General features: G+C 42.4%; 1 protein-coding gene across 12 annotated transcripts in view; it reads left to right on the top strand.

Annotated features, from left to right (window-relative positions):
• Positions 1-15,753, top strand: part of TLE3 (TLE family member 3, transcriptional corepressor) — a 52,193-nt gene that overhangs the window by 18,664 nt on the left and 17,776 nt on the right. For 7 of the 12 annotated variants that reach the window (XM_027851626.1, XM_027851618.1, XM_027851619.1 and 4 more), the window contains exons 5-6: positions 5,331-5,393; positions 7,549-7,653. In XM_027851626.1, coding sequence (XP_027707427.1) covers positions 5,331-5,393; positions 7,549-7,653 — 168 coding nt within the window. The remainder of the gene's footprint in view (positions 1-5,330; positions 5,394-7,548; positions 7,654-15,753) is intronic. The other 5 variants (XM_027851621.1, XM_027851620.1, XM_027851628.1 and 2 more) reach the window with 1 other exon arrangement.

Raw genomic sequence — 15,753 nt, 5'->3', positions numbered from 1 at the left:
AATACATGAAAAAAAAATTTTTTAAGATTAAGGTGGGGGGGAAGGGGAAAAGCAGGTCCCAAAAGGTTTTCCCAACAAGTGTTTTCCAAATGAAGTTGATCTTCAAACAGATACCTTAACTCTATCTCTTGATCCTAGTAGTGGCATCCCTGGGTCAGAGGGTATGCATGCACCATTTAATAGCTTCTGGGGCCTAATAAAGACTTTATGTTCTAATGGAGAAGACAATGAGCATTTATTTCCTGGAGCTTTCAGGCAAGAACTCACTGGAACGAGAGGCTGTCAGGTTGAGACCTCTCTAGAGGATCTCTAAGACCTCTTGCCAGTGTAAATACTGGGAAGTGATTTTCTGATTGGTTTTGCTGAAAGGCCAAAGCTTGTAAGACAAAGATGGCGGAGAGGTGTAGATGGACCTAATGCCTGTGTGCTCTGTTGATAACAGATTGCTCTGAATCACCAAAAGGAATTTTTAAACCGTTTGATCTCCTTCCAGTTTGTGCTTTTGACCAAGTCTCCGTTGTCAGAGTACCAGTTCTTCATTTTTCCCCCAGCTGATGTTCGGAGCTTGTGGATGTTGGATCAAGAGCTGTTTTAACACCTGTTTCAATCTGAGAGGCCACAGTTATTAACCCTTGTGGTAAATTTTCTTTCAAAAGTTTCTCTTCCGAGTGATTCCAACTTATTAGATGTTCTATTACAAATTGAGCCTTAGTGTCATAGAGATTGAACAGCTAGGTGGCACAGTGGTGGAGTGCTGGGCCTGGAGTCAGGAAGACTCATCCTCCTCAGTTCAAATCTGGCCTCAGACACTTACTAGCTGGGCAAGTCACTTAATCCTGTTTGCCTCAGTTGCCTCATCCGTAAAATGAGGTGGAGAAGGAAGAGGCAAACCAATCAAGTATCTTTGTCAAGAAACCCCCAAAAAGGGGTCATGAAGAGTTGTGAACAACAATAATATCATGGAAGTTGGGAGATTCTTTAACAAAAAAAAAAATCAAGTACTGCTTTCTAACGCCAGGGGACATTTTCCTCCCCAACTCCTCAAACCACCCCCCACCCCCAAAAAAGAAAGAAAACAACAAAGAAACAGTCTCTTAGAGATAAACATAGTACAGTGGGAAAGCCCACTGGTTATGGAGTCTCAGGATCTCACTGAGGTCTATTTCAGACTCTGACCCTTGTATTTTTGTTGACCTTTGGAGCAGACATTTAACCTTTCCAGACTTTCTTACAATTTCCTCATTTGTAATACAGGGCTTATAATAGTGGTACCAATAACCATAAGAGAGTAACTTAATGACAAGATAATTATAAAGTCTCCTGAAGTGAACACCAGGTATAACCATAGTGACCAATCCTGGCAGCAAAGAAGAAATGAGAAAACAGTTGCTTTCAATGGACAATTGGAAAAGTGCTGGTATGAACTGATGCATGCCGTCAAGAGCGGAACACTATGTATGCATTAATTTTGGTTAATTATATCAGGAAATGAATTAGATGTTTGTTTTTTAATCACTCAAACTTTTTTTTTAAATCTGCCTCAAGAAAGCCTGAATTATAGCTCTAGAGCTCCGAGGAACCTTAAGTATTATCTAGTCTAACCCTTTCATTTTAGAGACGATGAAATAAAGGTTCCTTAAATAACATAACATAGTTGGTAAATAGCAGATTCAGGCCCCGCACCCAGATTTTTCTGATCCTAGTTATCTGTTATAAATAGAGGGAGAGAAAATAATATGGCTAACCTGGAGAATTGGGAAATGTTTTACATTTGGCTTTGGCATGTAGTTAGACAGACAGACACACTTTTGCTTCATTACACATCAGAGAGGAAACCTATAAAGTATAGGAAACAGTTGACTAGGCTTGTTTCAAGAATAATTCCACTGGGAAGTCCTTTTCTGTCTTAATCCATATCCTTTCTGATGTCAGTCAGCAAAGGGATTGTTTCTTATAGTGTGGTCCCTAATAAAGGTGGTTCTCCCTTTTGAACGTAATGAGCCTCAAGCCTTGAAGAGATGCCATGGTACACAGGACATAAAAGTATACAAATTATGCTAAGCGTGCAGTCTTCCTTTTCCTGGAAGAGTTGTGTTGGGATGACTTGGGGATAGGGGAAGATCATGGAAGGAAGGAAGAAAAGCGGGTCAGGGGCTGCTTCCTTTATGGATAAAAGTCAAAGAACTCAATTGGTGTTGCTCCCAAATAACCCACCCATGGAGAGGAGATTTCAGCAGGGTGATATATCATAAAATCTTGCTGAAGTCACTTTACTCTTTGGGTAATCAGATGATGTTGGGCACCACACCAGGCACAGCAGGAATTGAGACACAGAATTATATAGAGAAGATTGGATTCCTGCCTTCAGGGAGTCTACAACCTTAAATCCTGTGGCCTTCCTTTGTTCTTTCTCTGAAGGATGTGGGGAAAAGGGGAATACTTTTCATTTTTTATTAAAGCGTTAAGGTCCTGACACTGACCAGTTGTGTTCGAAGTCTACTTTGGCTTGCCAAAGGAAGTTGGCAATGGGGAAGAACCTTTCATCCACAAGTGAGTGCTTTAATTGCAGGCTAGGTCATGGCCAGCTGGAAAACTTTGAAGCCTTCTTTTCCTGTCTTCCCAAAGAGAAGGTGGTGTAGGCAGCAGCAGCAGCAGCTGCCAGAGACCCCATTGAGGTTGATCAGGTATGGCTGGGCCATTTCTCTGTTTAATGAAGGGCTTATTTAGCCTTATGTTGGTATGTCAACACTTAGTACTTCCTGTTTCTACTATCACCCCTTCTCACCCCGGGCTTGCCCACAAATAGACATTTATCCTCAAACCACGGGCCAGTGGCATGTGTTGTTGGCAGGAGCTCTAGTGTTTGGATGACTGCACCTGCAGTTCTTAGGAAGGTCTGTACCTTTTTTCCCTTCACCTAACAAAGGGTGAAGATCTAAATTAAGCATAAATTAGATGGATTCATTGCTTAGAAGTTTTCTAGTTGTCTGAACAGGGATGTCAGTACAGGTCAAATCTTAAGAGAAAACTGTTCAAAATAGTACTTAGAGAGGGCCTTTCTGCCTTCCTTTTTACCTTCCTTCTTTTTTTCCTTTCTCCCTTCCTCTCTCCCTCCAAGATCTTTTCCATGCAGAGATTGACTTGTATAAAGAAAGAGATGTGTCAACTTTGAATGAAGTTCTAGGAATATTGTATTTCTTCGCTTTCCTCTTGGTAGAGAATTAAGTGGAAATGTGGGAAAAACCATTCTCCTACCTGAACCCCCTGGAGTCAGGAAAGGTTCCTGATTGGCTGAGAGTAAACCAAGGGTTGTAGGATGGGCCAGTGAACTAGATCCAGTGCCTGTGTGGGCCAATTTTAAATCATTTGAGACTATTCCAGTGCAGAAGATGAGATTCTTGCTAGTCTTAATTCTGGTGTGTTAATTACCAGGGAAAATAGACTGTACAGATTCAGAAATAATAGCCAGGCTAAAATGATAAAAGGGTAGCTAGGTGGTACAGTGGATAATAGAGTGCTGGGCCTGGAGTCACAAAGACCTGAGTTCAAATTTGGCCTCAGACACTTAACTAGCTGTATGACCCTGGGCAAGTCACTTCACCCTGTTTGCCTCAATTTCCTCATCTGTAAAATGAGTTGGAGAAGGAGATGGCAAACCACTCTAGTATCTTTGCCAAGAAAACCCTAAGGGGCAGCTGGGTGGCACAGTGGATAAAGCACCAGCCCTGAAGTCAGGAGGACCTGAGTTCAAATCTGGCCTCAAACCAAAACACTTGACACTTACTAGCTGTGTGACCCTGGGCAAGTCACTTAACCCCAATTGCCTAAAAAGACAAAAAAAAAAAAAAATCTATCCAAGAAAACCCTAAATGGGGTCACGAAGGGTCAGCTATGACTGAAATGTTTAAACAACAGCAAAATGATAAAAGGTTTATTTAAAAGAAAGCCATGAAGATTGGGCTGTACTTAAGTATCTAAATTGGGCCTCCTCGGTAGCTGAAATCCCTTTAGATCTAATTACGCTTCATTCTCTCTAGTGCTGGAGGTTTTGTTTCTTTATGTATGGTTCAAAAACAGTAACTAACGTACAATAGAAGAGGAAGGCCAGAAGCAGCATCTGGTTAGAGGAGGCGGGTCAAGAATAGGGAAGAATTCATCTCAAAGGCAGGTACCTGTGTGGGACTTGAAAACTTTTAAAGTTTTGCTTATTTATTTTATCTTGCAGTTGGGTCTCATCTTGATACCCTGATAAGTAGAGGTGATCAGACTGAAGGGAGTGGGATGGAGATGGGGATGGGGCTGAGGAGGAAGCTTAATAGATGTTTGTTGAATGGAATCCATTTTGTTGACTTCTCTTTGATAAGTACTTTTTTAGTTAATTCTTGCTGCAGTTCCCTGAAGTAGGTACCAAATCAAAACTAAAGTCACAAAGGCCTAGGAGTTGTCCACCAACAGAAGTCAAAACTTTCCCACTAACCCGATTAAACAAGCGCAGCTTGCTGGTCCAATGGAGATAGCGTGAAGAACCTGAAATCAGAGGGACCAAAGTTCAAACTGGGTGACCCTGGGCAAATTATTTAACATTTATCTGCTTCAGTTTCCTATCATTCCAGAGTTATTGGGATGATTTTTAAAATTTAAAATATTTTTAATCTAAAGGGGAGAAAAATCTCTCTTGGTAGAATTTAAGGTTAGGTTTTTTGAGATAGAGAGAGAGAGAGAGAGAGAGAGAGAGAGAGAGAGAGAGAGAGAGAGAGAGAGAGAGAGAGTGTGTGTGTGTGTGTGTGTGTGTGTGTGTGTGTGTGTGTGTGTGTGTGTTGGGGAGTTGTTCTTGCCTTCAAATCATGCCAAATTGATGGTTCTGCCTACATAGAAGGGTCACCCTGGCAATCCTCATAATTGCCAGGCTCCTTGGCAACAGTACCAAGAAATTTCGCTATATTATCTTCCAGTCTATTTGAGACCTTGAATAGATGTACCTAAGAACAACCACTGTGTGTTCTTGTAAAACAATAGAATGTCTTTGATAAGAAATCCTGGGGTTGGACCCAGCCTACCAACTTTCTGGTCTTTTGAATACAAGTGCAGGGGTGGAACAATCATATCTCAAGCCTTGTCCAGCTCAAGCCCCTGTTATCGATAGCCTTCCTTTAACTACCCTTGGGTGGGCTCATGAGGAGGGAAGGGCTGCTATTGCTTGTTATAAGAGAAAGCAGTTTTACATTGTGGTTGGGAGTCTGGAATTAGTCTCGACTATGACATTTTAGTGACTTTGATTTATGTTCCCAAGTTGATGTGTCAAACTTAATGTGATCTCTTTCTCTTTTTAGACAGAAATTGCTAAGAGACTGAACACAATTTTAGCTCAGATCATGCCTTTTCTGTCGCAAGAGGTAAGATATGTTTTCTTCCCCTTTCTCTCCTGCCGTTAAAAACATCTAATGAATTTCCAAGTCACTGTTCTTGAATGGCAGCAGAAGTGACTGTCTTGAGTTTGGTAATGTTGTTCTGAAGAGACTTGAGCAATTTCAAGGGATAGACAACTCCAAAAGTGCTTATTTTTTTATGTCACTGGGTCAAATGGGCCCCTTCCTACCATCCCACAGAGGCAGTTTCTACCATTGGTGCTGTACCTGGTTAATTGACTGTACTTGGTGTACAGTCAACTGGGGCATTTGGCTGCCTTGGTTACACCCAGCCAGTTCAGGGCAACCCTGCCTACAATTATGAAGATGTATATATGTAGATCTCAGTTTTCTTATCTATAAAAATGAAGGAGCTAGATTAGATGACCTTTACAATCTCTCCCAGTTGTAAATCCATGTCATCTAAGTGACAAACAAATTCTTTTGAACAAAAGCCCCCAATAAATGGTCAGCCCAGATTAAGGTAAGCATGTTGGTCCCACTTGTCTGGACCCCAACTCCATAAAATGCCTTCTTCCACTTAGATAGGACAACAGCCTGGATTTTTGGTGGGAAGGGACCTTAGAGGTTAACTCATCCGACCCAATCATATTACAAATGAGGAAACTGAGGTACAGAGAGGTCATGTAACTTGCTAAAAGTCACTTAGGTAGTAAGTGGAAGAGCTGGGATTTGAACCCAAGTCTTCTTGACTTCAGGCTGTCACACTGTCTCCCAATTTGGGGTCACTGATTGTTAGGTGGGAAGAGCATGTTCTCATTTCAACCTGGTTCTTTTTGGGGGCCTTAAATATACTTTATGACCTACTGTGAGGCATATTTCTCAAACTTTGGCTAGTTCCAATTTCCATTCCTTCCTGCTGGGATGCTGTGCTTTTGGGGAGACTCTTTCTTAGATATTTCATACTGCACATTATTGGGGCTTAAAAGCAAGCACCCTTTCTCTCCCTTTCAACTCGCATTTATCCTCTGGTCTCGAAAGTTAGCACATGTGAGAGGATAGTTGCTCACATTCCTTTTTTTAAGTCCCAGCCCTTAAGATGACTGAATGATCACTCCCTGTGGAGGAGGTCAGATATCCCACCCCAGCTTGGCACAGTAAGTAAAGCACTGGAGTCAGAACTACGAGAACTTAAATTCTACTTCAGATCACTCCAGGGCAAATCACCTTACCAGCTTCTCAGCTTCTTCACCTGTAAGATTATCCCCACAGTGGTAGCACCTATCTTACAGGGTTGTGAATAGTGGGATCAGACTCAAACAGAAAGGGGTCCCTTTGGGCCACATACTTAGAAAGCCACAAATTAGCATTATCTATGTTGTATTGTATTTTTATTTATTTTGTTAAACATTTCCCAATTCTGGGTCTGGCTGGCAGTCTGATACCCCTGGTCTTGAGGATCAGATGAGATAACATACTTAAAATACTTTGCAAACCTTAGGATAGTGCTTGTTGCTGTGGTTGCTTATATGAAAAGTGAAGAAGTGGGATCAATAATGTATAAAGTCCCCTTCTAGTTTTCAGTCCTATTGAACTGCCTCATAACCCATTCACAGATGGATTTCTTCTGTCTTGGGAGTGTATAATATGCTTGTACAGTCTTGTACAGTGAACTGCTTTTTATTTGCATACATATGGGTGGTGGACAGAGAGGAAGAGAGCCTTTTTGGGTGAAAGCTTGGGAGGCAGCTGAATTCTATGTTGTTCTGCATCGGGGTTCTCAGAACTTTAAAAATATATGTGTTTTTTGGTAATTGCAATATTATTGTATTCCTTTGTGATCTTGGATTTTTAATTTCTGCATTTAAAAACATTATTATGAAAAGTCCATGGGCTTCACCAGACTGACATAGGAGTCCATGACACATAAGGAAAGTTACAAACCTTTGCTCTATATATGGGTTTGAAAAAAGAGATAAATATGTGAGCAGAATGAGAACATCTTTGCAGTATGTTTCTAAGCTTTTTTTTTTTTTTAAGGTAAGGAGATATTGAGGGAACAGGGGTGATCCTTGCAACTTTGGTGTCCATTTGATTTAAAATTCTTCCTGTCACTTGTAGGGACCATCTAGTGTTCTAAGGCTTGTTTTAATGGATGTTCCTACACCCTTGTTTCCTTTAGCACCAACAGCAAGTTGCACAAGCTGTGGAACGAGCCAAGCAGGTGACCATGACGGAGTTGAATGCCATCATCGGGGTACGTGGACTCCCCAATCTGCCTCTCACCGTGTGTATATCCCTTTTATTCCTCTCATTTACCATAACCAGAGATCAACCCTGAACTCAGTTGGTCTCAAAGAATGGTGGCTTTAACCCTCCTCCTGGACCCTATTGGGGATTTCCTCATTGGTTTTCCAAATTGTTTCCCAGCTCCCATTTGGGAGGTAGCTGAAAACAGCTGGATCCCCACTCTTGCCTTTAAATTTTTCATTTGGTCTGGCTGTTAGCCTGCAAAGGGAGGCAGTTGGTTCCTCAGGGTTCCCATTCCTCTGGCTCAAAGTAGCCGTGACTCAAGGGGGGGGGGGGGGGGGGAAGGGCATCCTGTCAAGACAAATACATGGCAAAAGCTGTTGTATAATGGGGCTTAAAGGAGCAGTCATCAACACATTACACCCTGACTTCGAAGTGGAGTATCCTCCTGCCTTTGGGAGTTAGGCAACGTTCAGTGCTATTTCTCTAGGCAAAGGTTCACCCTTCTTTTGGCCACCTGGGATCAGAACTGTCTCTGTTGTACTGTTAATGTGAATGTGCTGTGAAACATTGGTTTTTGCTTCAATATCCCATGCATCAGGTGGCCTGTGTCAATGTTGGTTATGTCGCAGCTGACTCAGTTGGCACCGAAGGTCCTTCAGGTTTTAAAATTGGAATCTGAGCTATATATGTAAACATTTCTGTGCTGCGTGAGCTGCCCAGTGTGGGGGTGGGGTGGGTTGCCAGTCTTCACCTATTGGATCAGTCAGATTTCTGTATTATCTTTCTTGCTTCCGATCTAAGTACCAAGGTTTAGTGTGAACCTGCAAATATTTAGGTTGCGCACTCAAAAAAAAAAATTTTCCCTCCTCCCTTTTGAAGTTTTATAGGGATAGGGAATGGATCTTTTTGGTATAGGGAACTCTCGAATGAGGGAGCAGCTTCTACCAAGAAGAGGTTGGCACCTTCTCTGCAAATTAGTGTGCCTGTAATGCCAAGAAATTAAATGACTTGTCCAGAGTCCTAGTGGTAGGACCTGACCTCAGGTTTCTTGGTTTTAAGACTGGGTCTCTATCCCGTCTACCAAGCTGCCTTACCGATTTATATTTGGTCTTTATTTCAAGGACAGAAAAGGACAGAAGATTTTCCCTTGTTTAGTAAAAGCCTGTTTATGGCTTTTGGGTTTTCAGTATGGTTTAGTTAGAAAGCACCAGACCTGATTGTAGGACACTTGAGTTTTCATTCTGTTTCTGCCACTAAGTTAATATGTGATCTTTGAACAAGTCACTTGACTGACTTCACCAAGCCTCATTGTTCTGATCTTATAAGAATGAGAAGTTTGAACCCGCTAGCCTCCTAAGGCCCTTTCTAACTTCCAGAAGCTACATTTCAGTTGTAACACTACTATAATTATGCACCTAGTACTTTTGAGGTTTGCAAAGTGTTTTGAAACCTTCCCGTGAGAGAGGCAGTGTAGGTACTATTACTGCCGACTGATGGATGAGGAAACCGATGGTCTAAGTGGTTAAATAGTTTGTCCATGGTCGTAGAGCTAGCAAGTATCTGAGGTGGGATTCAAACCCAGGTCTCTCAAATATTGCACTATTCTTTTTCTTATATCATACTGCCTCTTACTAGCTTTTTTCTGTTGGCTTGCTGACTATCTGCTTAGGAGAGGAAAACTGAGTCACCACTCATACTGGGAATGATTGTTTGCATGACCAACCCAACAAGTTTGTACTTCTGGGGCCCATTCACCAAAAGGAAATTTCTAAATGCCATTAATGAGTGGTGGTTAGCCAAGCCTGGAGTCTACTAGTGCTGTGACTAGGGTAAATATTCACCCTAATAATTATCATGGAGAGGGTTAAGAGGAGGATGGACAGATATTTGGGCCAACAAACAGAAAGTCCAAGAACCCAGGAAACCCAAGAATGTGAAAAAATATTTAAAAACTTCCTAGGCCTTACATCTCAGAGGCATAAGGTGGGGCATCCAAGGAAAGAAGCGTAGACTGGTAAACCCAGGAGGGACCTAGGAAATCACCCAGCCACCACCCTTTTTTTTACAAATGACAGTGCTGGGCCCCAGAGAAGGGAAATGGTTTGCCTAGTTCCACCCAGTGTGCAGGAGTAGAACATTAAGTCTTGGGACATCCAGCTGACCCCAGAATGATGTGTTTGCATAATGTGCTCTCTCTGTATTTAGTTAGGGTCAGGCACTGAAGTGTTTGGGGACATAAGGGGAGAAGGGTGTTGTGGGAACTAATTGGACATGGGTTCTGGGGTGGTGTGTTTCTGCTCTTGGAGCTCCTGAACACTCACCCTGATTCTCTAAAAGCAGACCTGCTTCATGTTTCTGCCCTCATTTTCACAGTGTCCTCACATGTGGTGGATCTTTCCCTCCCCTCCCTCTCTCCATTCATTCCTTCCTTCCCCAAACTGCCTTAACTTTTGACTCTTTTTTTCCTCCCCTCTTTCCTTTTTGGAATAACAACAGCCTGATGAATATTACTTAATTAAAAAAAAAGGAACAATAAAATTGAGGGAAGACTGTATGCTTTGATTAGCTGAGCTTCCTTTAAGTAGTATTTAGGAAGCTCCACGTTAGGTCAAGGCAGCTAGAGGCAGATATTGGAATTCAATTAAGCCAACGAGTGGGGCCTGTGACCCCCATTTTCAAGGTAATTGCTTCTCCGGCTCGGTCTGAATGCAGCCATAGTCCTGTCATTAAGCAGGCAGCCATTTAATCGCTCCTTCTGACAGAGTCTCACAAGGCAGGAATTACAGGCAGAGGAGGCATGCCGGAGCTGAGGAGGCTGTGCTTGACTGCACTCCAGCAAAGGAGAGCTAATCCAGTCAAGCCGTTCTTTATCTCTTCTAGAGGAAGAAGCCTGTGACCCACAGCTACTACAGCGGAGATGTTTGAAGCTCGTCAGCTACAGGGAGTGAGACAGAAGGTGGGGAATGAGGGAGGTGCATAGGAAAGGTCTTGGCCTTAATAGTGGAAGGGCAAGTGGTCCCAGGAGGCACAACCTTCCCTGGGCAGAGCAGTGACAAGCCAGCAGTACCCCTGGGGCTGGCCAGTCTAGAGGGCGAGTTCCTTTTATTGTTGTTCTGGTTTTCGAGGGAGGGGACTCTGTTGGGAAGTAGGAGTGGGAGGAAGGGCAAAGGGCTGTCAGCCCCACCCACTTTGCCCAGTTAACATGTGACTCAAGTGTCCTAAGAACAAATCTGGAGCCAGGAGATTGCATCTCTTTTGGGGGTTGGGGGAGCTGGGAGTGGGCTGGGCTGGTGGCCCCACTCTTCTCGAGTCCTCGCTCCCACCCCTTTCCTAGAGGAGGTCTGAGCCTGGGAATGGTAGAGGGGGAGTTGGAGGAGACAGTCCCATCCTTGGTTAGTAACGTACAGGCCATGCTTGTATTTCCAGAAGAGGGGTATCTGAGTTTACTTTTCACTTGTTGGTCAGAGTTCCTGGGTCGCTCACAACTGAAACTTCTCTTTTTCCCCCGATTCCTAGCTCAGAGGCTGTCTTCTCTTTTAATACATCCCCTGGATGAAGACTTTTAGTAGTACCATTTACTTTATAGATTTATAGATCAGGAGTTCTTAATCTGGGGGTTTGTGACTTTTTTAAAAAAATATTTTCATGACTATTTCAATATAACTGGCTTCCTTTATTTTACATATTTTATCTTAAGTATTTAAAATCATTATTCTGAGAAGGGGTCCATAGGCCTCATTAGACTGTGAAAAGGGTCAACTATACCAAATAGGTTAAGAATCCCTACTGTAGAGTATTAGAGAATTTTTAAAGGGGGGAGAGGGAGGATAGACCCCTAATTCAGCTTATTGGCCCTCTCTTGGGATTGGGGGCAGGGGGAAGGATAATACAGAACATTATGAAAAGATTGCAATGAGGTGGATCCAATTGATTAAGTTTTTTTTTTTTTAAAGCACAAACAAGTGAGTTGGAAGTGAGAGTTCTTTGCTGAGAAATGTTGGATAGGAAAGAAGGGCCCTTGTCACCAGGACAGGGAGTGGGTAATCTTTCTTCCTCTCCTTTGAGGTCAAGAACTGTTAATTTTATGCATCTAGGACATTGTCTTTGGCTCTCCTGTGAAATGGAGCCCTTGATTTGGTCAGAGCTCTGGAAATGATTAGACTACTTTACTAAATTTAACCCAAGTGGTGAGCTTCAGGTGGTGAAGCATTAAATCTGTTAACAAAGGCATGAAGCATGATGTACATAATGCCATTAAACACTCTACATGCAAGATTTTCCCGCCAGACCTTTCTTGTCAATTGCAGTGTCTTCTTCTTCTTCTCTTGATCCATATTTCTTTGGCACCTTCACAGAAGATCTCAGAGGGAAAATGTGTCTGCTTTGTGAGGTGGCGCTTCCTGAGATCTCTTTTGTTTGGAGTGAAGCAGGGAAGGAGGAGGGAACCTGATTGCTTAGACCAGCAGTGCCTGATCTCTAACCCATATTTCCCCTTGTTTGGGGTCAAAATGCCTCGTTGGTTTCGATTTTCTTTTGTAGTATCTTTATTGTTTTGTAGGAAAACCCTGGTGTTCTAAGGATTAGGAGAAACTGGAGCCTGGAAGCTGCAAAATGGTTAAGGGCAGAGCCTTCTGCAGTTATTGAAGTGATTTATACTAGGGTGCTGCAAAGGCTTTCCAGCTCTTGAAAACATGACCATATCATACTTCCCCCTCTTAACCAGCTCTGCAGCATGTTTTGGCTTCTTTATCAAGTCAGGGATACCTTTCAGACCTGGCTGAAGTTCAGGAGAAACCTGGCTTTACTTGAAATGGAGAAGCCCTGATGAAAATGGACATTGACTGTCTTGGATGCAAATTTCTTTACAGCCCTTACTCCGCGCCATGTAAGACAGTCCAGCTTACCATTTACTTAGCACCAGGTCTAGAGCTATTTGAGGCTAGTGGGTGACCAATAATGGAAGATTACACTCTCAAGGAGTGCAAGTTCTTAAGAGAGAAGAGGTCTTCTCACATGTCCCAGCCAAGAAGAACTTGGTTCAGTTTCTTACCCCTATTAAATGCTACCATCTCATTGTTTAGGGGAAAGGGGGGTGGGGGACAGAGGGAGCATAGAAGATCTGAATGGGCAGCTAGGTAACACAGTGGATAGAGCTCTGGTCCTGGAGTCAGGAGAACCTGACTTCAAATCCACCCTCAGATACTAGCTTTGTGACTCTGGGCAAGTTGCTTAGCTCTGCCTCAGTTTCCTCATCTGCAGAATGAGCTGGAGAAGGAAATAGCAAACCACTCCAGTATCTTTGCCAAGAAGACCCCAAATGGGGTCATGAAGAGTCACACACACGACTGAAAAGGTCTGAACAATGAGAATATCTGAAACCAAAACATTAACGACAAAGCCTTTCCACCCATTAAAAGACAAGGTGGAATTGCCTCTCCTTCCCCCAGCTGTCTGCTCAACCTTTTACGTGGTCCTGCTTCAATGAGAAGTTCTCAGTTTTTGAATTTTTGTATTCATTGACTGAATTCTTTGCCTGACCCTGCCATCTCTCAGCCAAATCCTGATTCAGCTGTCTGGACACACATAGGATGAACATGATAACTTCTAAGGTTTCTTCCAGTTCTAAATCTATATTCCTCTCATGTGGTTTGCTGCTGTGCATGGACAATTAAAACAAACTGCTATGTGTCTGGTACCTTTAATTACATTGGGCCTTCTTAGACATTAAAATATTTAATAATGTGAAGGGATCACATGCCCTTTGTTTCAGAAATGTGCTGGTCTTAAAAACTTTCTTCTCCCAAAACAGCTCCTACCCCTCTGAAAGAGTGTGTCTCTGTTTATGATCTTCCCATAGCTGCAATTAGAGATGGGGAAAGTTTCCTTCGAATCCAAAAACTAAAGTATTCATCCTAGTCATTCCTTAGATATGCTGCTAATTCCATCTTACATGTCAAAATGACCTAGGATTCCAATTCTCGGTTCTATCTTCCTATGGTCAGAACAGTGAGAGAGTGGATGGTTAGGGGTACAAAGGAAAGATGGAAAGGATGAAGGTGCAATTAAAGAAAGCATCTGGTTCCCATTAGAGGGAGTTGAATTCCTGACTTGAAGGATGGCGCGCGCGCGCGCGTGTGTTTTTGTGTGTGTGTGTGTGTGTGTGTGTGTGTGTGTGTGTGTATGTGTGTGTGGCTTTGTGGGGGGGAGGTGGGACGATTACCAGAATACTTTGGTATGGGGAAGGTCACACAGTGTAGAGCGACTCTCCTGTTTTTGTTGTTGTTATTGTTTGTAATGGATCCACACTTTCAACCAACTTGGGCCAGGCAATGAGGGTATCTTTCTTAAGCCTCTAATGCTGTCTCTAAATTGAAACCAGGCCCTCCTCCCCCAAAAAAAGAAAGCAAAGAAAAGGTGGCTGCTGACCTTTACCTTCTGCCCTTCTTGAATAGATGAAGTTTGATTATCTTTCTAGAGGCAGCTGAGTGTAGTGGAAAAGTTTATTAGGCTAAGAGTTGAAAGCAAAGGGTCCATATCCTGCCTCCAAAACTTAATAGTTGTGGGACATAAGCATAGATAAATCATTTAACTTCTTTGGGCCTCGGTTTCCTTATTTGTCAAGTGAGGAAAATACCTGTAAGATTTACTTGGTGAGATTGTTGTGAAGAAAATCAAAAAAGATGATGCTTATAAAATACATTGGTAAATTTGAAAGCACTACGTAAATAAAAGTCATTATTGTGTTGGATTAAGGAGAGAATTATGCAGATATAAAATGGCATCTTCTATTCTACCTTGTCTTCATTAAAAATATCCCATAGGAAAAGTGAATTAAAAAGCCATAGTCCTGCTCACTGTGGAAGTGGATGGACTTAATTCAGCCCCTCTCCACCAACAGACAGAAAGGAAAAGGGTGTGCTAGTAACACCTGTGACAAAATTGAATTAATTCTGGAATTAAGTCTAAACCAATAAAAAACAAAAACGTTGTAATTCTATGTAAATAGTGAAGGAAGTTCTTGTGTTGGAGTGACTGGAGTTGCATTTAAATAGTAGCTATGAACCAAGAGTATCCCTTACCTGTCTTCTGATTAGTCAAGGAAAGCTTCCTGGAAGAGATGGGTTTGCATACTAATGATACAAGATTACACAGCTTTAGGATTGATGGGTTTCATTTCCTCAGATTACCTGTGAGTTGGCACAAGGTTTCTTCACTGAAACCAGCAGCAAGGATAGCTTATATTTCCATAGAACTTTTTAGTTTACTGAGCAGTTTCCTCACAACAGCCGTACAATGTAGTTATTATAACCCCCATTTTAACAGATGAGGATGTAGAAGTTCAAAGTCAAAGGGTCGTAGTCAAGTGGCCAAACTGAGGTTTCAACAGGTTTTTCCACCCTCAAGTTTAGTGCTATTTTTACTACAAACCCATCATCTGCTTTGCTACCTTAATGATGGTGGCAGCCCTGCTATCTTATGCTCTGTGCTCTTCCTCCCTCATGCCAGGTGTCATTCAGCATGGTTTGTGAGTGTCTTTCCTGTTAGGTCAGGAAAGCTACTTGTAATCAGGGATTGCTTCATTCATTGTATTTTTATCTGCGACACTTATCACAGTATCCTGGCACATAGTATGCAATTAGTAAAGACTAGATTAATTTGAGTGATAATTAATGTCCTAGACTCTAGAGGAAGACCTGAGTTCAAATCCAGCTTCAGATACTTTACTAGTTGTATGACCCTTGGCAAGTCATTTAACCCTGTTTGTTTCAGTTTCCTCATTTGTAAAATGAGCTGGAGAAGGAAATGGCAAACCACTTCAGTGTCTTTGCCAAGAAATGGAGAGTCATGGAGAGTTGGACCTGACTGGAACAACTGAACAACAACAAAAAAGAGAAATGAGGGAATGTTTGGGAATATGTGGATGGTCCAGCTACTAATTTTTTAAGGGCCTATTTTGATTAAGATCCTATGCCTAGGTGCTGGGGACAGACAAAAAACCGGAGGCCATGGTCTACCGGGGAGTTTATATTTCAAGGGGAGGGTAGAACAAGTACCTAGGCAATTCCAAAGGGGAAATTATATTAAGGTCTGGAAATTCCAAAAAAGCCATTTTGCGGGGGGGGGGGGGGGGGGG

The sequence above is a fragment of the Vombatus ursinus genome, unplaced genomic scaffold, assembly GCF_900497805.2.
Source record: "Vombatus ursinus unplaced genomic scaffold, bare-nosed wombat genome assembly UNPS02009205.1, whole genome shotgun sequence".
Classification (NCBI taxonomy): domain Eukaryota; kingdom Metazoa; phylum Chordata; class Mammalia; order Diprotodontia; family Vombatidae; genus Vombatus; species Vombatus ursinus.
Note: the sequence above shows the minus strand (reverse complement) of the source record. Positions and strands in the feature narration are given on the sequence as shown.